This window comes from Condylura cristata, unplaced genomic scaffold (genome assembly GCF_000260355.1).
Source record: "Condylura cristata isolate star-nosed mole 26May11 unplaced genomic scaffold, ConCri1.0 scaffold00028, whole genome shotgun sequence".
In the NCBI taxonomy this organism is placed as follows: Eukaryota; Metazoa; Chordata; class Mammalia; order Eulipotyphla; family Talpidae; genus Condylura; species Condylura cristata.
The window spans coordinates 24,868,024-24,886,516 of NW_004567129.1; the positions used below are offsets into that span (position 1 = coordinate 24,868,024).

Consider the following 18,493-nt stretch of genomic DNA (forward strand, 5'->3'; position numbering starts at 1 on the left):
GCCGGCTGCGCTGTGACGCGGGCATGAGCCTGGCGCGTCGTCCCGCCGAGCAAGCGTCCCCGCCCGGCCCGCGGCGCCCAGGTAACTAGGGGAGCGCGAGGCGGGGAGGGGGACCTAGGCCGCGCCGGAGACCGAGAGACCCCTGGCGACCCCGACCTGAAAACTCCCCAAACCCTTAGGACCTTTCTACCCTCGGGAAGACTCACCGCCCCGCCCCCTCCAAACCGGCCAGGGTCCTCGAAACTATCCCTGAGGTCCATCTAGCCCCAGATTTCTGTCCAGGAGCCCCTGGACCGGGCCTGACCTCACCCCCACTCTTACAGACCTTCCAGGAAACTGGGGCCCCTGAACTCCTGGAGACCTGCTATCCCCAGCGCCCAGCCCGGTGCTGCCCTCCTCCTCTGCTCAACTCTCCACCCCCCCAAATTCCAAGACTTTGCTCTACTCAGTTGCCCCTCACTGTCCACCCCCACCTGCAAACGGCTCCCCTCCTGTCACTTAACTCATGGCCAGCTGTGTCCTTTTCTCGAACCTTCCTCCCCTGGCCCGGGGTCCTGCCCCCCTCTCCTGCAGGGCCTCAAAGGTCAGTTCTAGCTTTCTGTCCCCACAAAGGGGCACAAGTGACAGCTGGGCACCTGAGTGATGTGGGCAGAGCATGGCCTCTGTGCAGCACCCCCTGCGGTGAGGTCAGGGGATGGGGGATGTACCACAGTTGCCTGGACACTGGAATGGGGGGTCTGGGGCAGCAAGTCTGAAAATCAAAGGCAGTGAGTGGCCTGGCAGGACTCAGCGCAGTGGCTGGAGGCTGGACTTGCTTAGTGAGATTATTTTCTTTTTCAGAGGGAGGTGGCCCTGAGCAGGCGATTTCTGTTCTTATCCCAGAGTGAGTCCCCGGAGCCGTGCCTCCTCCTGCCCAGTTGCTTGCCTCTGAGCCTAGGTGCTGACTACTTCCAGCTCTTCCCTTTGGGACAGGGCAGCAGGGCTGGGCATGACCTCACCCAGCCACCCTAGCCAAGGTGGAGCCACCTGGTCAGGCGTGGACAATGTCAGCAGACTCTCACCCGAGGCAGCTTTGAACCATCTGGGGCTGGGGTGCGGCTGGTTCTCTAAGAACCGTGCTAGCTCTGCTGCACTGGGAAGATCCAGGGAGCTGGGGGCCCACTGCTGCTCCCGCACTTCTAGAAGCTGAGCCAGCTCTGGTGGAGGGAGAAAAGATGGGGCCAAACTCTGGAGAGAATTGTGCTTTCAGCTCTCCAGTACCCAGTGTCTATGCTGCACAGGCACTAGGTGCTGGCTGGGAGTCCCAGGCCAGGCCCAGCCGACAGGGCGCTGGCATTCTGGGCGGGTCTGGGAGACAGAGTGGTTGAGTAGCAAACACACAGATGGAGGCATGAGGAAAGCCTACGGCCGGGCTGTGACCAAGACAGTGAGGCTGAGTGTTGTGATGGAGGCTGGCTGGCGGGCTCCTTTGGCCAGGGGCTCAGGCCTCTCCTGGGAGGTGACCTTTGAGCCGAGACCTGAATGAAGGGATAGAATGAACCTAGGGATCATGTGAGGGGGAAAAAGTGTAGGTGGGGAACAGCAAGTACGGTGGACCTGTGTGGGAAGAGTTAGACAGTGAGGGAAGAAAGAAGCCTGGGAGGCCGGACACCCAGGGGGTTGGGGTGGGGAAGGCCGGCCAGGTGGTTGGGGGGGGCAGGAGAGAGTAGGGCAACATAGCACCCACCCTGACTTCAGGGGACTGGTGCTTGGATGCCCCCTCGAACACTGTCCCCCTCCACCCAGTGGGCATTTGCTTTGGATGAGACCTCATGGCTTCAGGTGGCTTCCTGGGGAGAAGTGGCCTCCTCACCCCTGAAAACAGTTGTATCGGAAGAGAAGTCCAGACCATAGGTGATGGAAACTTCCCTGGTGCTGGAGATAATCCAGCGGATAGGATCTTTGCCGCAGGGTGAAGACAGCTAGAGACAGCTAGCTGGTGCCCAGGTGGGGCTGTCCCTGAAGCCCTGATAAGATGCGATCTGTCGACCTGTTGTGAGGTAGAGAGGCCCAGCCAGCCAGGCAGCAGCTCCTGCTCGGTCATTGGTTGCCAACAGCAGCGAGTAGCGTTTGTTCTGGAGCCAGAGCCTCCAGGCAGAATCCAGGTGCTGGGAGGGAGTGCTTGCAGCTTGCAGCGGCTGCCCCAGGAGGCAGGTGGGCAGGAGGGCCCAGCCCTGCCACTTTGGCTATCCCCCTCCCCCACACAGGTCACCTGCCCTTCCTGGGGAGAGGGGTGTTTCAGAGTCTGGCCTTCCCGGGGAAGGAGCCCATGGGGCCTGCCGCAGGCAGACAGAGACTGTCCTGGTCAGGCTGTTGCCCTGAAGCTGGACTGGGAGGAGGGGTGGGGATGGTGGGCTGCTGCCTGAAGTGGTCGAGAGGGCCTGCTGGGAACCCTGATTAGCTGCTCTGGGTGCTCAGAGCTCAGCTCTTAGGCTTTGTGCCCCATGCTGGGAAGGAGAGCTGGAAGAGCTGGTGGGGGCTCCCGAGTGATAGGGGAAGTGACCCCCAGGGTGCAGGGAGTTGCCGGCAGTAAAGTCCTTTAGGGGAGCTGGTTCTGGTCACCCCACATACCTTGTCAAATGTGTGGGTCTACCTGTTGGCCCTTCTCCCTGTCCCTCCCTCTCAACTCCCCTTGCCCTGTGTGCTATTTTGGTCCCAGGCTAGGTCTTGCTCTTGCAAACTTCATTAGGGCCTGAGGGCCAGGAGTCTTTGTGACTGGGTGCCAGAGATGTTCTCTGTTTCCCCATAGTCCCTGGAAGGGTGCGTGTCCGTGCGAAGATTTCTTTCTGTGAGGCTGATTCTGTGATCTGGGGTACAGGGTGGGATGTGGTCCAGTGGACAGACATGTAGGACGCTCTGGGAGCTTGGTGGCCATCACCCTGGGGAGGGAGGGGAGGACTGCCACTGGGGTGGTGACCGGTGGAACAGGCCTGTGCTGGCCGGAGGAAGGTTGCGGTATGGGCTTTATAGCCCTGGCTGAGTCGCAGCTCTTGAAGCAAAAACAGACTTTGGAGTTTTCAAAGCTCAGTCCAAACTGGGCAGGCTGGTGCCGCATTAATTCATGTCCTCATTTGAAGTAGGTGGCTTTATCCTCATTTTTTAAACTGATGGGGAAACCAAGGCACTGAGAAGTCATGTGGCTTACAGGATCCACATTCCTGGCTGCCTTGGATGAATCCGCGGGCACAGGAGATTCTCATAGGTATTAGGTGTGACTGAAAGGGTCCCCTCGCCCCCATAGCTAGTGGCTGCTCGCTGTTACCTGGAAGGGATTTGTATGGAGAGGTCCCTGGAGACAGCACTGGGAAAAGGCTTGGGTAGGCAGGGGAGGGACTGTTGGGGCTCAGTGTCAGGGAGGAACTCCAGACCAGACCTTCCAGAGAGGAGAGCAGAACGCAGACGGCATGGATGCGGATGGCTCTGGACCCCAGGGGCAGTGAATGGCAGGGAACTGCTGAGGGGGTGCCAAAGAGGGGCCGTCAGGTCAGTGTGGGTGTCTGGGAGCACGGAGCATCACCCTCTTGGCTCCTCCCCTTGTTTGCGTGTGCCCACTGGGGTAGTCCCATCTGGTCCTTGTTAGGGACTCACTGACAGGCCTCCAAGAGATTAATTAATGTCAAGCTGCCAGCAGACCCAGCAGCGTGCCTGCCCCAGGGCCCGCCCTGGCAGCACAGACGCCCAGCTGACCCCAGAAATGCTGCTCTGTTCTCACCCAGCAATCAGGGACAAGGAAGGGGGGAGAAGGGTGTTGTCTGTATACCCCCCTGGGCCTGGATGGCAGCCACACCGAGTCCTAGCCCCAGGCTTGTCTCCATCACCCCCAGTCGCTCCAGAACTTCTGATTCATCCCAGGCTGTGCCCCGGGCTTGCTGTGTGACCTTAGCCCTCTGCGACTTTGATTTTTCCATCTGTAAAATGAGGGTGTTGGACTGGGTCATAGCTGACCCCCCACTCACTTGCTGGCTCTTTATCAGTTGATCTGTCTGAATCTGGGTGACTGCTGGCACCCCTGTTTCCCATTGCACCGTGACTTCCCCGCAATCTCTGTTCTGGCCCGTCTTCTGCTCCAGGCTGGGCGATTGCTAGACTCCTTGCGAACTGCTGCCTGCCTGCCTGTGCTCAGGGCCCCGGGCATTGCATGGCCTGCCTGGCCAGCTCCCCAGCGCCCTAGACCCGCCCGGTCTTCCCAGGGCCTGGGCCAGGGTGAGGCCTCTGCTCCTGCCCTGGGCTGAGTGGCCACCTCCAGCGGCCCAACCCATTACCTGCGGCCCCGCCCCAATGGACTCTGCCCTCCCACCCAGGAAGAGTTCCAAGGCGGGGAGCAGAGCAGAGCCTGAGTGGGCTTGAGGTGACCATTCGCAGCTTCCGTCAGGGGCCGCCGAGAGTCAGGTACTGGGTGGGTCCGTGGGTCTGCAGAGTCCGAGGAGGCAGGTTGTCTTTAACCTCAGGGAGCGAGGGGTTGACTCAGGCACTGACTCCTCGCCACTCCTGGTGGGATCCCCGGCATCTGGGCAGGCCCTCCAGCAGGGGCTGCTGTGCCCAGAGGACCTTGTGTTGGCAGGTTGCCCTGAGTCTTCCCCAAAGTTGCAACTGGCGTTGGGTCGGTCGGCTGCCCCTGGGCCGCCTCCCCCCTCTGTCCCCACCTCCAGGGCGGACCGGACCGCGGCGGCAGGCAGTCCTTCCAGGAAGGGGTTAACTGCCAGCCCCAGCGTGAGGGAGGGGACTGGGCTGGACCATTTTCCTTAGGGCTGCCTCCACCTCGCTTTTCCTGAATGGTTCTGCCGTCCTGGGGTGGGGAGGGAAGGGAAGGAAGAAGGGCGGGCTGAGGGGAGGGAGGAGGGAGGAGTGTGGGAAGAGGAAGGAAAAAAGAGAGCAAGACGGCCAGGGGAAGAGAAAGATGTCACTGTCTAATCTCCCTGTCATTTTTATTTCTAGCAGGCGCCGGCCAAAGGAGCTGCTAGAACAATGCTGAGGCGGGAGAGGTGAGGCGCGCCGGCGAGGCAGCCCCGGCAGGGGAGTATCTGGAACAGGTGATCGGCGGAGCTGGAGCCAGAAACCGAGGCCACCTGGCCACCCCTCCCCTCCCCTCAGCCAGGCCGGCGGCACCCGAGGTGGGGAAACCATGGCGACCAATTTCAACGACATAGTCAAACAGGGCTACGTGAAGATGAAGAGCAGGAAGCTCGGGGTGAGCAAGCCCCCGAGGCCCGCGGAGGTGCGGGACGCGGTGTGGAGCATGGCGAGTCGGGGTGCCTGGCTGCGCCCAGGCCAGGCCGCCTGCTCTGTGGTCTCGGGCTGCCCCTGGCATGTGCCCGGCCGGGCTCTGCCTGCTGCAGCCCCCGCCCGGCGGGCTGGCTGGCATCCCAGCGGCTGGGCCAGCGGTGGCAGCGACGGGCAGGCGGCTCCCTTGCATTGTTGAAGTTGTCGCCACTGGCAGCTGGAGCAGGAGCGGCTGGAAATGCCGCTGGGCTGTGTCCCAGCCGGCGAGCGGGGAGACCCAGCTCCCCACTTGCCGGTCCCCTCCCAGCCCGCGGCCTCCCCCCCTCTCCGCCCTGCTCCTGGCCTCTTTTCCTGGAAGGTGGGCGCCGCCACCCTCTCCTCTGGCTCTCGAGTGGGGTTTCTTCCCCCTTGGTGTTCCTCTGGCTGTTAGTGTTTGAGAGGGGCCGTGGAGTGGGGGTGGGGGCACCGGGCTGAGGTTTGTGTGGTTTGTGAATGAGGACCCCGAGCGCGGCCTGGGACTGCTGCTTCCCTCCAAGTTGGTGGAGGCTCCGGGGAGCTCGGAGCTGGGGGTGCTCGGAGCTGGGGGCGTGGAAGGTCTGGGGAGAGGAGGCCTCGGACACGCCCCTGCCAGGTGCAGACCCGCTTGGCGCCTTGCAGGTGAAGGCCCCCTCCGAGGGCATGAGTGGGCACCCCAGGGACCGATTTAGTGGTCTGGGAGGCCGCCTTGCCCGTCCCCTGCCGACCTCCTCGCCTCTGGCGGCCGAGGTGGTCTCCTAGCCCTTCCTTCCTCCCCTCCCCCACCTCAATGGCTTCCTGGTTCTGCCTGCTGGGGTGGGGGAGGAGTGGGGCTCCTGTACCAGGCTTCCCTGCCTGGGAACTACACACCGCAGGGCCGCCTGGCGGAGGGGCGGCCCCTGGTCCTCCTCTGCCACCTCGTGGCCCTGAGGGCCCCCAGGAGCCGGTGTTCTGTCCAGGCAGGGGCAGCCGATGAGCTGGTGGGCACGTGTGAATTTGCCCCCGCCCCAAAGTCTGGGCTCTGGCAGAGGCCAGCTCTTGCCTTGAGTGAGGAATTGAACCTCTGGGAGCACAGAGCAAGCTGGGAGGCAATGGGTGGGGGTCCTGCATCTGGTGGGCGCCTCAACCTGAGGGCCCCTGACCGCCTAAGTCCACCGGGGCCAGCTGGGCCTTGGGCCTGTCCGGGGCAGAGTTTATCAGGAAGCAGGTCACTGGAGGCAGCCACTTGGGCTGTCAGACCTGAGCTTGAAACCTGTTACGGAGGCCTGGGAACCCAAGTGACCCCAAGGCGGCTCAGCCTGAGGGAGCCTTTAGAAGCTGGGGTGTGGTCAGGCAGCGCAGTCTGGCCCCCTGCATCCCATTCAAATAATTGGGCTTCCCTCTGCAAACCTGGGGGGCAGACCCCTAGGGCAGCCAATCTCCTCTGTGGGGCTAGAAGAGATCAGTAGCCCCCTCCCACCTGCCAGGTCTTCCTCCCATGGCAGAGGCTGGGCTGTGGGAGAGTGTTTCTGAAGTGCTGATCAAAGACCTGTGAGAAGTGGGAAGGAGGGCTCTTGAGCGGGGCTCCCTGGGGCTGTGTGTGTGTGTGTGTGTGTGTGTGTGTGTGTCCCCTGTCCTGTAACCAGGCAACCAGGGTGCTCAGGCCCCTGGGCCTTCTGCCCCGAAGCTGTAGGCTGCACAGAGCCCAGTGGCAGGGCAGAGCTGGGTCTGCAGCACCCACCCTTCCATCCGTATTCACTCACCCTTCATTCACCTGCTCAGCCAGCGGAGCTCTGTTAGAACTACCAGGATGTGAGTAAGGATTCTGAGAACAAAACAGTGTCTGCTCTGAAGGAGCGCCCCAGCTGCGAGCTGAGGCCTGCCATGGCTGGATGGATAGGCCAGGGTCAGGGGCATAGCAGCCTCCCAGGGCCCCACACAGGAGTCGGAAATGACCAGCGCCTTCTTGGGGTGCGGTCTGCCTCGCTAGACCCACCCCGCCCTGCATGCTGAGGACCTAGTGCCCACCCTGCGGGGCATGGGGAGGGAGCTGGGGTTGGGGCCGAGGCCCCCCTCACCTCCTCAACCCCCTTCATTTGCCATGTAGGAGCACCAGGGCATCTTGGGTGGGCTCGCCTAGCTTATGGAGTGCCCGCTGCAAGAGTGGGTACACCCTAGCTGCACCCCAGGGGAGTACATGAGGGCTGGGAGAGGCTGCGGAAGGAAGAGACAGCAGCCTGGGCAGATGGCTGGGGCCACCCTTTGAGGGGTCTGACACCCAGCTGCCCCGCTAGCCCTAGAGGATGGTCAGCTGCCCTCTCCCCAGCTTCTTCCTTGGGAGGAGGCCAAGAAGCCATAGAGAATGAAGTGGTTTTAGGCACAGGGTCATCGGCGGTGGCTGCACAAGGAGGGAGCCTTGCTGGGGACAGGCTGTGCCCTGGGGTCTCCTCAGACTCTACCCTGCAAGAGCCTCTGGCCTGCCCAGCTGGGACAGGGAGTTCACCCTGCCCCTGCTCTCCTGGGTTGATCGGAGAGGGCTAGTGAGAGGCCCTTGAGCCGAGTGGGGGTGTCACCACATAGCACCCTCTCTGGCCCTGAGGACAAGGGTGTGGCAGGGTGCAGGCTGGATGGGGCCAGGTCTGTTCACTGTCCTCGGACACTGCTGTGGGAGGCTGAGAGGCGCTGCTGAAGCCCCAGCATGGTGTCGCGCACAAAGGCTCCACGTGTTGGCTTTTGGAATCTAGACGGCTCCATATATCAACCTTAACGTGGCTTTTGGTGCCTCAGGCCTGTTTCCCCATCTGAAAAGAGGTGAGGTGATGAGAACAGAACGAACCTTGAGTGGCCCTGAGATTAGGACCCAAAGTAGAGCAATAGGATGCACGCAAATGTTGTTGGCCTTTCACTAAACTCAGAGCTGAACTCACAGTAGCTGGCAAGTCCGGCGCACCCTTTGGGAAACGGCCTTTCAGAGCTGGTCACAAATTGGAGAGGGGGGTCTACTGGGGGGGGATGGTCTGTCACTGTGTCAGATGTCCCCACGGTTTCTCCTGGCTCAGGTTCCCAGGATGCTGTGCAGCACCGCCCCCTGCAGGAGGCAGGGGCAACTGCAAGGCTGTTGGTCCAGGGAGGCCTGACGCCCCTGTTCTCTTGCCCCCCAGATCTACCGGAGGTGCTGGCTGGTCTTCCGGAAGTCTTCCAGCAAAGGGCCCCAACGGTTAGAGAAGTATCCAGACGAGAAGTCCGTGTGCCTCCGAGGCTGCCCCAAGGTTAGGGGGCCTGGGCCCTAGTTTCCCCAACCTGTAAATGACTTGTCCCAAGGCCCAAAAGCATCCTTTGGGGGGTGGCAGAGCTGTGGGGAATGTGGAGGGCGGTGCTTCAGCCTGAGTCCCTTATGGATGCTGCCCCAGGTGACCGAGATCAGCAATGTCAAGTGCGTCACACGGCTCCCCAAGGAGACAAAGAGGCAGGCGGTGGCCATCATATTCACAGATGACTCTGCCAGGACATTCACCTGCGACTCAGGTGAGGGGCCAGCTCTGTAGGCCTGGGTGGCCTGTGGGCCAGTTGGTAGGAGACAGCAGGGGTGTGATGGGTGGGAGTTGGGGTGAAGGATACAGGCCTCAGGATGAGGTGAGGCAGGCAGGGAGAGTCCGTGAGCAGTACCCTCCCTGCCTTTTAAGGTGGGCTCGCACAGGTGGGGGCTGACAGCATGAGGGGGTCCCATCTTCTCCAGAGCTGGAGGCGGAGGAGTGGTACAAGACCCTGTCCGTGGAGTGCCTGGGGTCGCGGCTCAACGACATCAGTCTGGGAGAACCGGACCTCCTGGCCCCAGGGGTGCAGTGTGAGCAGACAGGTGAGGCCCGGCGCTGGCTGGGGGTGGCGGGGGGAGAGGGGTGAGAGGCCTCCCTGCAAGCAGCAACGGGCCCGTTGGCTTTCCCACTCCAGATCGCTTCAACGTCTTCCTGTTACCCTGCCCCAACCTGGACGTGTATGGCGAGTGTAAGCTGCAGATCACCCACGAGAACATCTACCTCTGGGACATACACAACCCCCGCGTGAAGCTCGTCTCGTGGCCTCTCTGCTCGTTGCGCCGCTATGGCCGGGACGCCACCCGCTTCACCTTCGAGGCTGGCCGGTAGGACCCTGTCCTCGCCGGTCTGCACAGTCACGCCGGTGGCTTCCCCTCACTCTGTTGGGCTCTGTGCTGTGCACACGTTCTGGGCACGGCAAGTCAGAGGGGAACTTAATATCCCCGTTTTACAGATAAAGAAACAGACTCACGGCCGACAGGTCCGGTGCTTTGGCACAAGCCAGATGGCCCTGGGTCAGTTTCCTCTGTTGTGAGACGGGGAGTAATGGAAGTACCCAGCCTCACAGAGTGCGGTGAGGACCGGGGAACCCATGGCTTACAGGCCGCGTAACTCATGTGTAAGCCTGGCCACTCCTGCGTGACTTGGTGTCCTCGCCGGTAAACTGGTTAGAGAAAACTCATCATGGGGGAACCGCAACGGTGCGCGGGCCACAGGTGGGCGGTGGGCGCGGGGCTGAGCCCGGTGCAGCGTGTAGGCTCCACCTGGCACCTAGGCAGCGCTCAGCATGTACGGTCAGACCCCCAGATGCCCCCTGGGGTTCAGCTCGAGCTGTGCAGGACAGCATGCGCATGTGCACGGCTGGTCCCCGCCGCCCGGCCCTCCAGGCGCATCACTTGGGTCCCCAGGATGTGTGACGCCGGGGAAGGGCTCTACACCTTCCAGACGCAGGAGGGGGAGCAGATCTACCAGCGGGTCCACAGTGCCACCCTGGCGATCGCCGAGCAGCACAAGCGGGTCCTGCTGGAGATGGAGAAGAACGTGAGGGTGAGGCAGGGGTATCTCCGCCTTGGGCACGGGAGGCTGGTGGGCACGCGGGTCGGGCCCGGAGCGCCGGCTGTCTCCAGCTAGTGTGTAGCGGCTGCCCGTGCCCCGGGGCTGAGGGGAGGGATCCCCTTCTTCTCTGCCTGACAGCTGCTGAACAAGGGCACGGAGCACTACTCATACCCCTGCACACCCACCACCATGCTGCCCCGCAGTGCCTACTGGCACCACATCACGGGTTCCCAGAACATCGCCGAGGCCTCCAGCTATGCCGGTGAGTCGTGGGCGTGCCCCCCGCCCGCCAGGAGGCTCCGCGGGAGACAAGGTGTGTCAGGCAGGGAGCTCTCGACCTGGACCTGAGACCCGGGCCTGCTTGTGTCCGCAGGTGAGGGCTATGGGGCCGCCCAGGCCAGCTCAGAGACGGACCTCCTCAACAGATTCATCCTGCTGAAGCCAAAGCCCAGGCAGGGGGACAGCGGCGAGGCCAAGACCCCATCCCTGTGACGGCAGGGCTGGCACACAGTGACTGCTGGGGCTGCCTGCAGTCAACAGCTTCGGGGCTGCTGGCCACGGCCTGGAGAAAGGGAGCAAACTGTCCCTTCCTTGCCCCAGAGGTGAGGCTGGACCGAGCAGAGGGCTGGCCACACCACCTGAGCATGTGTGAGGGGCTGGAGCTACCGTGGGACTATATACACGTTAATGATTTTAATATATACGGCTTATGACATATTCTATATGAGATTCCCCTTGACCCTTCCCGCCACCACATACGTTTTTTAATCCCATGAGCAGGCCAGTCACGGCTGCTCTGAACCTGAGGGCAGCCGTTTTCCTGTCCCTGTGGAACAGCCCTCCTGCCGCCAGGACTCGCTTGAGCCGCCAGGGCAGAGGGAGACAATCAGAGCTTGAGGCCGCACTGGACACTGGCTTTCCCGAGCTGCCAGCCTCAGGCAGCAGGTGGCCGCAGTCCCTCTGGGCCTGGCGTGGCCCAGGGAGGACCTGAACTTCGACCGCGCCGCTCGGTAGCCTTGCACTTGGCGTTCTAAGCAGAGGTGACCTCTGGTGGGCACCTCAGGGGAAAATCTGGTTTTAGTTTACTTGCTGCCCGGGCTCCTTCCTGCTCAGTAGGCTGAGAAGACACCCTGGTGGTGGGGGTGCTGGTGACCTCAGCCAGGCAGAGGATGGCCAGGCCTGAGCTCTTTTGTACCCCAGGATCAGGCCAGGAGGGGAGGCTGTAGCAGGACTACTGTGGGGTACACCCCTACTGCCCCCTCTCCGTGACTGGGCAATGATGCAGCAGACAAGGCGCCTCTGCCCTGTGCTTGGCCGCCCTTGGCCAGCCAGGAGCACTGGGAAACCTCCCCCTTCCCTCTCCCCACATGGTGCTGAGGCCCCCTGCTGAAATGCAATTAAAGCAATTGATTTTCTAGTGCTGGTATTTATTGACTTACCGTGCAGAAGGGCTATCTTTCTATTCACATCAAACTTTTGGTTGCGTGTATTTTCTTTTTTATTTTATTTTAGAGTTCTGATTTGTGGGAACAGACCTTGTTGTAAATAACCACTATTCAAGTTGTGCAGGAGGATGGTAAAGCAAGAACCTCCCCCCACCCCCACAGAGCCCTGGAGCCAGGGAGGTGGCCATGGCCAGCTCAGCTCTTAACTAACCCAGGAGAGACCACCCAGAGGCGTAAGCTAGCCTGAAGGGAGCCCAGCCCAGAGGCTTTGGAGTGGGAGGCAGAGCTGGCTGGCTCAGCTAGTGGCACGATGACGCATGAAGGAGATTATATTGTGCTCTTTATTGCCAAAAATAAAAACTTTTAAAAAGGACAACTATTGTTAATCAATAAATATCCTTTCCTTTCTGTTCTGGATCTCTGGTTTTCTCCTGCCAGGCTGCTTAATGAACTGCTGTCAGTATGTTACCACCTCCAGGGCCACGGGTCAGGCCAGGTCTCCACTGAAGCCCGGCCTGCCTCCACACCCCCTCCCCTTATGCACCAGACCACCGGTGGGGGTCCTCACCGCGGGCAGAGCTGGGCTTGTGGGTCCGGTGGGGTCTAACACGCATCTCAAAGTCGGGGCTGGGAGAGTGAGTGGAGTGCAGGGACGGGAGGGCTCGCAGGCGGCTCGGCCCTAACCGACACCCCAGTACAAGGCAAGAAGTCATTTTGGACAGAAAAGGCCTGAGAGAGGCACCCAGCTCAGGTGGCCCCTAACAGGGAAGCAGTAGGACCCCCACAGGCTCAGCGGGGTGACGGGTGGAGGGGACATCCTGGGGAGCACCACTGGCAACCAGCTGCAGGCCAGGGATGCTACTGCCCAGTGGAAAACTGCCCTGGTGATGCCCTGCGAGGACCTCACCACTACTTCACTGGCAGAGGCAGAAGCTTGAGGCTGGAAGCCAGCAGACTCAGGAGACCTGGAGGCCAGCTACGGGCGCTCCGCTTTTCCTGAAACAGGCGAGCTGCAGTTAGTTTATGGTCAGAACGTCACTCTGAATCTCGTGGCTTAACTGGGTCTGTAAGTCACTCAGCTTCTTCTTCAATCCAGAGAGAGCTGAGAGGACAATGGTTTCAGGGCGCAGAGAGCCACAGGACTCCACGTTGTAGTAAAACCTGAGAGGCAAGAGGCAGGTGAGAGCCCTGTGGGTAGGCCTGGACCTCCTTTCCCCCTCTGGGTCCTGACTCCTTCTCCCAGGAGCCTGGTCCGGGCTTGACCTCCAACTTCAAAAACAGCAGTCGCCATGCGTTACCACAAACCAGTGAGGCTACCTCAGCGGGGGTAACGGGAACACCTGCATGGCCACACCCACGCTGAAGGTGAAAAGGCAGCGTCAGAGGCGCCAGCATTTTCATACCTGGCACTGGAAAATGTGGGTTGGTTTCTGGTCCCGGGCTGATGCCCTTGTTTGAAGACTAAAAACCAGGAGAGAACAGCCTGGCTCCCTGGACACTTTCTCAGTGACCGAAAGGGTGACGAGAACCTGCCCCGGACCTGCATGCGACGGGCTTGGCAGTTCCCAGCCCCCCTCAGCTTCCAGGAAGGGGGTGTGCGGGAAGGGTCTTCCTAAAGAGCCCACGCCCAAGCTACGCTCTCACACGCCTTTGTCCAGGTGCCAGCCTGCTCTCACCTCTCTGGTTTGCCGTTGGGATCGTAGGGAGCCTGTGACTCATCCTCATCCAGCTCTGAGTACTCGCTCTTCGGCCTGCGGTCAAACACGGGTCACACAACGTGGCTCCGGCTGCTGTTCGGGCACCTGAGCCACTGCCAGCCCCGCCCCCAGGGGCCTGCTTCACTCCCAACTTACCATTCCTCTGGCTTGGGGTACACCGTGTGCCTCAGGGCATTGTCGGGGTCATACTCAAAAGCCACCCCTGCGGTGGGGTTCCACTTGGCGTGTTCCTTGCCAAAACCCTTCTTGGCATAGGCGCGAAGCCTCAGCTCCTGGCCCTTTCTCAGCTTGACGATGAGGATGTCTGTGGGGAGAGGTGTCAGCCAACGAGGGCCAGGAATGGCATGGCCCGCCACATCGTGACAGGGACACGGGCAGACACAAGAAGACCAGGCGGTGCGGGAGGCTGTGTGTCTGGTCTCCACCTCCCTGCTGGCCCACAGACAGACAAGTGAGTCAACGTCTACACCCTCGCTCCAGCCCTTACCGTCCTGCTCTACGTAGTCATTGGGGTCATTATCTCGGTTCCGGGATGTTACCTGTCAGGAGCCCAAAACAGGCATCGATGAGCTACTTAGCTCCCCAGCCCCCTGCACGGACAACCCGCCAAACCAGGGCTGGGGTCCCGGGATGCGGTGGCAGAAGCGCCACCAGGCCTGACCCGTGCGGGGCAGGACGCCCGCCCCGCCGCGTGTTCTGACAGCCTTCCCCACCACTGCTGTGGCCTTCGGAGGACAGAGGACAGAGCAGCAGCAGCCCCACCCTGGCGGGGTCCAGAGTGGCGTCACGTTAAGGCAGAGGGGAGCACAGGGAGTCTGCATCTCCAACAGGCCGCCCGTCTGGCCCTCAGCGATCCTGGCTAGGGAGGCTGTTCGCAGACACTGACCGGAATCACTCGGGGGCTGTTGGAGATGAGGTCTCGCGACGTGACGTGGCGAGTCTGGTCTTCGTTGCAGCGCACGTCCAGCGTGAACTCCACCGAGCACTCAGGGCAGAACTCTTCACATGCGCAGTCCTGCGGCGGGGAGAGGAGCGCTGAGCCCACGGGGACTCCCGGTGAGCGTGCCGGGGCTGCTTCCAGGCCAACCCCCGTGTCGGCACCATCTGCACCGAGGGCTGCTCCCGCCAGGCTCTCGTGGGCGGCGTCAGTGGTGTGTCCCGGCTCGGCTGCTCAAGCGTAGTGCCGGCACAACCTCCCTGCGCTGGCAGCCAGCTGCCAGGCCGCCGGCGAGCACGCCCGGAGAGCACACTCCCCGGAGCGCCAAGGCCAAGAGGCAGGCGGGTGCTTTCCAGCTCCTGACTCGGCTCCCGTGAGCTCGGACTTCAGCGCACTAGCTCGGAAAGTAGCTGTCGCTTAAGCAAGCCGCGAAGGGACAGAGGGAAAGAGCCTTTCCAGACCACCAACCTTTTCTTTAAAAAGACTCACTATTACAGAAAACTCCATTCATTCAAGAGGTTAACAGGCTGTCACCACGTAATCGCTCCGTTTCAGTGGCCAACAGTTGGCCATTCTTTAAACATTCCCACAGGAGGGATTCTAGCTACAAGGTAACATCAGGCAGGAGGAGTATTACTAGAAAGTGATCACACTGTTTTCCCCTCACACCAGTGAGGAAAGTCCAACTTATTTTTGATAGTTTCCACCCTACCTCATTCAAGACCAAATGAGCCATCACAAAAGGCCACACTCTTAGGAGTATGCCAGGAGCTTTGATAACCCGAAACAGCTGAGGCACCAGAGCTCAACGTTATCTAGTGCAGCCCCAGCCCCCGGGAAAGATGCAGGTCGGCCAATCCTGTCCCACCCTCTCTCTGGCCCTCAGCTACCAAGTTAGAGTGCAAACACAGCCCAAGGGCAAGGCCCCCACTGACCCCCCCAGGAGAGGCAGCAACTGGCAGATGCCACCACGCCAGTCCCCCAGAGCTGCTTCTCCTTGTCTTCTCCAGCCCCTCCCCAAACTTCTTCGGACTTCCCTTAGCCCCCTCGGCTTGTGTCACTGGAGAGAGTCTGGAAGGTGGACCAGATCAGACTCTGAAAAGGAAGAGCACCCCAGTTTGCTATAAGTGGGCCCCTTAGTGTATATCCTGTCTTCTGTGCCTGGCTAATGAGACTCCCTCATGCCCCACGAGCCCACTCAATCTGTGATCCATCAGAACCAAGGACAAAACACCTCCCTTGGGCTCCGGAAAACATCTCCATGTTGTCTTTTCTAGAAGCTAGATGATGTCAAGAAACATTCCTTTGAGTACCGCAACCCCACACCTCCCACTCCACCCAACCGCAGGCGTACCCGGGAATACTGCAGCTTGTCCACAATGTCATCACTAGTGAGGGGGATCAACCCTGGAAGACACAGAAGAGCATCTTATAGAAGTCACGAGGTCAAACCAGAAGCAAGAAGTGCCCTCAGGAGTGAGGTGGCTTCCTGCTGACACCAAGCACAGCTCCCTCCCTTCACCCTCCCAAACCCAGCACTCACCAAGCCTGTGAGCGATGAACTCGTCATGAAGGACTGAGGAATTGGCATCAATCTGAACCCAGTCAATGGCTAAAAAGTGAGAGGAGCAGACAGGCTGTTTAGCCACTGAGTGGTCATGGTTCAGAGTAATGGTTCTCATGATACAGAGTCACTTGGTGTTAAAAGTGGCAGAGGCTGCACCCTCAGCTCTAGCCCAGGGCCCAGAGATCTGCATTGGAGTAAGAACCATGTGCACTATGTCCTCCCACCTCTCCCCCCTTTGTAATGAACTGCCTCGGAGTATCATTCCATAGGGAGAACATGTTTAAGCTGAATTGTTATTTTAAAAGATATTTATTTATTTATTCACACAAGAACTGGGGTGCAGGCCAGAGGTGTGGGAGGTGAGAGGATTCATTAGAGACAGAGTGGGGGGCAGAACAGGCAAATCCACTGAAATTCATCCACTGCTGAGGGGAGCAGCGGGCGAGACAGGAGAGGTCTGCTGCGCCATATGGGTCATCTCCCTGGCCAGGGATCTAACTCAGGCCTTCAGGGTGACAGCGCTGAGACTTAGGCAAGGCCACCTTAACTCCCAGACCAACATTTAAATTGAATGTTTCTGCGACAAACACTTAAATTTTCTATTCATACAAATTCAAGGACACAAATTATATGGGCACTTACAAATGAGGGCAAACCTCCCTCATGGAAGAAACACAGACTAATCTTAGGATAAAATAGGAATACCTCATCTTAGGATAAAATGACCAGATTTACCCAATTTAACTTTATTGCACTCAATCAACTGGTTCACAGAATTCCTTTCGCATAAAAGCCTAGTAAAGGCAAGGACTGTATTTTCACACATAACCACACAATTATTCATTCACAAATCAGCATCCACACAGAAACAAATCCAGAAGCAAAGTGACACTGGAGTCCGACTAACATACAGCCTCATGGTCAGTAAACTGGAAGTGGGCAGTAGGAGTGGAAGTCAGGGAAGAACCACGTGCTCTGCCCTAAGTTTCCATTGCTTCTCCAGCTCAAGTCAACCAAGGACCTCGAGCCAAGGTTTTCTGCCTCTCAACTCTCCTCCCCTGGCCCCACTGAGCACATTCTCAGCCTCCTCTGTGCAGGCCGAGGCCCTCTAAGCCGCCCTGAAAACCTCATCTTGCCTGCCCCCCATGCACTGGACACAACCTCTCCCTTCTACAGCGTGAGTCTGTTCAAACCTCTCTTTCCACTTGTCCTGTTTTACCTTGTTATGCTTGTGTGTGTCTGCTCTCTACCTCAAGCTTCACAACTTCCTTGAGGCAATCTTTGTCTTCCTAGCTCTTCCTATTTTCTTTGCAGAACTGAATTTGTGGGAAAAGAAGCATTTAGACTTGGAATGTCAAGGGTGCGTTATAAAGCACCACTCCTTCATTTTATTTGAGAGGAAACCGCAGTTCTGAGATGTGAAGTGATGTGGCAAGAGGCAGCACCCCAAGCCTTACTGAAGAAGTGATGGAGGTGGTAGTGGTGGGTCAATTACTCTGATTTTAAGAGTCTGCAGGCTTGATGACTTACATTTTGTTGCTAACCCAAATTCTCTGAGGTGACACTCAGGAAAATATTTGTACGTTTATCAATGTGTTAGACACTGGAGCTGGGTAACCAGCCAGAAAGCAAACAGATCCTCCCTCCTCGAAGCACCAAAAGCTTCGTAGCCTTGCGTCTCCTGAACTACTGCTGCCAGTCGGTGCTGTGTTAGTGTTGTGTGGCCTGTGGATTCACCTGCCAAGTCACAGTGAGTTCCATGAGGGGTTGTAGCACAGGCAAGAGCCCTGTACTATACAGCGCTGCATGACCAGAGCCTAGCACCACTGTCTGGCGCTCACACGCTCCATAAATGCAGTCCAGGGAAGTCATTACTAAAAACCAAAACCAAAAACCACCAGTACTGAACACTCACTCCATGCCTGTATCCTCCCGATGCGTACTATCCGCGTGGGTGATGCTAGAGAAAACTGCGGAACAAGGCTTAATAACTTGCCCAATGTTCATGAAAACAGTATTCGAAGCCAAGCCCTTGGCCACGTACAGCCAGGAGCGCACCCTAGAGGCGGCGAGGTGGTCGGAAACAGGTGCGATCCAGTCTCCTGCACTGCATTGTTTCCCCGCGTCACCCCCCTACCCCCCAGCCCCCCCCGAGATGCGAGGCAGGCGGGGTGACGGGCACGGGCAGCCCTGGCAACGAGGACGCGGGGGTCGCTCACCTATTATGGGCACCTCGGCGATGAAGACCCTCCGAATGGAATTGGCCACCCTGAGCGATGAAAACCAAGAGACGTGAGGACGGCCAGACAGCTCAGCTCCGCATTCCCCAAAGGGCGGCCCAGCCACGGGGAGGTGGGGAGGTCGGGGAGACCATCTCCCGAAGGACGCGACCCCCGCCCCTTCTCGGCCTCCAGCGCCCCAGACCGCCGTCTCTTCCCTCACAGACTCACGCCAGGTCCGTATTCTCGATAATGAACTTGACATTCTCGTCGGTGAGCTCCGTAATCCGCACGGTGGGCTGGTTCGCGTAGGGCATCGCGCTCCGCCGTCTGCCCGGCCTCTCGGCGTCAGCACTGCCGCGCCGCCCCCGCCGCCGTCCCCGGAATTACGTCACGCGGCCCCGCCGCGCCCGCGCTCACAGCGCCGCCTGCAGCTCGGAGGCCGGAACTGCCCGCTGGTTTCCAGGCTGCCCACTTCGCAGGCAC

At 59.8% G+C, this 18,493-nt stretch overlaps 2 protein-coding genes across 3 annotated transcripts; one reads left to right on the forward strand and one right to left on the reverse strand.

The window, feature by feature from the left end:
* DOK4 (docking protein 4) lies at nt 1-11,974 on the forward strand. Of its 2 annotated transcripts, XM_012730655.1 has the most exons (9): nt 1-81; nt 4,975-5,227; nt 8,415-8,522; nt 8,664-8,778; nt 8,990-9,109; nt 9,202-9,391; nt 9,974-10,112; nt 10,260-10,383; nt 10,495-11,974. In XM_012730655.1, exons 2-9 carry the CDS (start codon nt 5,162-5,164, stop codon nt 10,611-10,613), a joined length of 981 nt encoding a protein of 326 aa, XP_012586109.1. In that variant the 5' UTR covers nt 1-81; nt 4,975-5,161; the 3' UTR covers nt 10,614-11,974. The 2 variants fall into 2 exon arrangements, with proteins under 2 accessions (XP_012586109.1, XP_004690586.1); XM_004690529.2 differs by lacking the exon at nt 1-81 and having other exon boundaries at nt 4,903-5,227.
* POLR2C (polymerase (RNA) II (DNA directed) polypeptide C, 33kDa) lies at nt 11,890-18,370 on the reverse strand. The gene is made up of 9 exons (XM_004690530.2): nt 18,239-18,370; nt 18,008-18,057; nt 15,765-15,833; nt 15,576-15,628; nt 14,171-14,299; nt 13,772-13,823; nt 13,420-13,588; nt 13,243-13,317; nt 11,890-12,727 (listed from the first exon to the last, which is right to left on the reverse strand). The coding sequence occupies exons 1-9, from the start codon at nt 18,322-18,324 to the stop codon at nt 12,583-12,585; spliced, it is 828 nt and encodes a 275-aa protein (XP_004690587.1). The 5' UTR covers nt 18,325-18,370; the 3' UTR covers nt 11,890-12,582.
* Nucleotides 18,371-18,493: the final 123 nt, after the last annotated feature.

Bases quoted from the DNA above. Each gene is read 5' to 3' on its own strand.
- DOK4 (XM_012730655.1), top strand. From the start codon at position 5,162: ATGGCGACCAATTTCAACGACATAGTCAAACAGGGCTACGTGAAGATG. The intron at 8,523-8,663 runs GTTAGGGGGCCT...ATGCTGCCCCAG, and splicing joins GCCTCCGAGGCTGCCCCAAG to GTGACCGAGATCAGCAATGT. The intron at 10,384-10,494 runs GTGAGTCGTGGG...TTGTGTCCGCAG, and splicing joins CGAGGCCTCCAGCTATGCCG to GTGAGGGCTATGGGGCCGCC.
- POLR2C (XM_004690530.2), bottom strand. From the start codon at position 18,324: ATGCCCTACGCGAACCAGCCCACCGTGCGGATTACGGAGCTCACCGAC. The intron at 14,300-15,575 runs GTACGCCTGCGG...TCCCCGCCGCAG, and splicing joins ACAAGCTGCAGTATTCCCGG to GACTGCGCATGTGAAGAGTT. The intron at 13,589-13,771 runs GTAAGGGCTGGA...CTCTCCCCACAG, and splicing joins TGACTACGTAGAGCAGGACG to ACATCCTCATCGTCAAGCTG.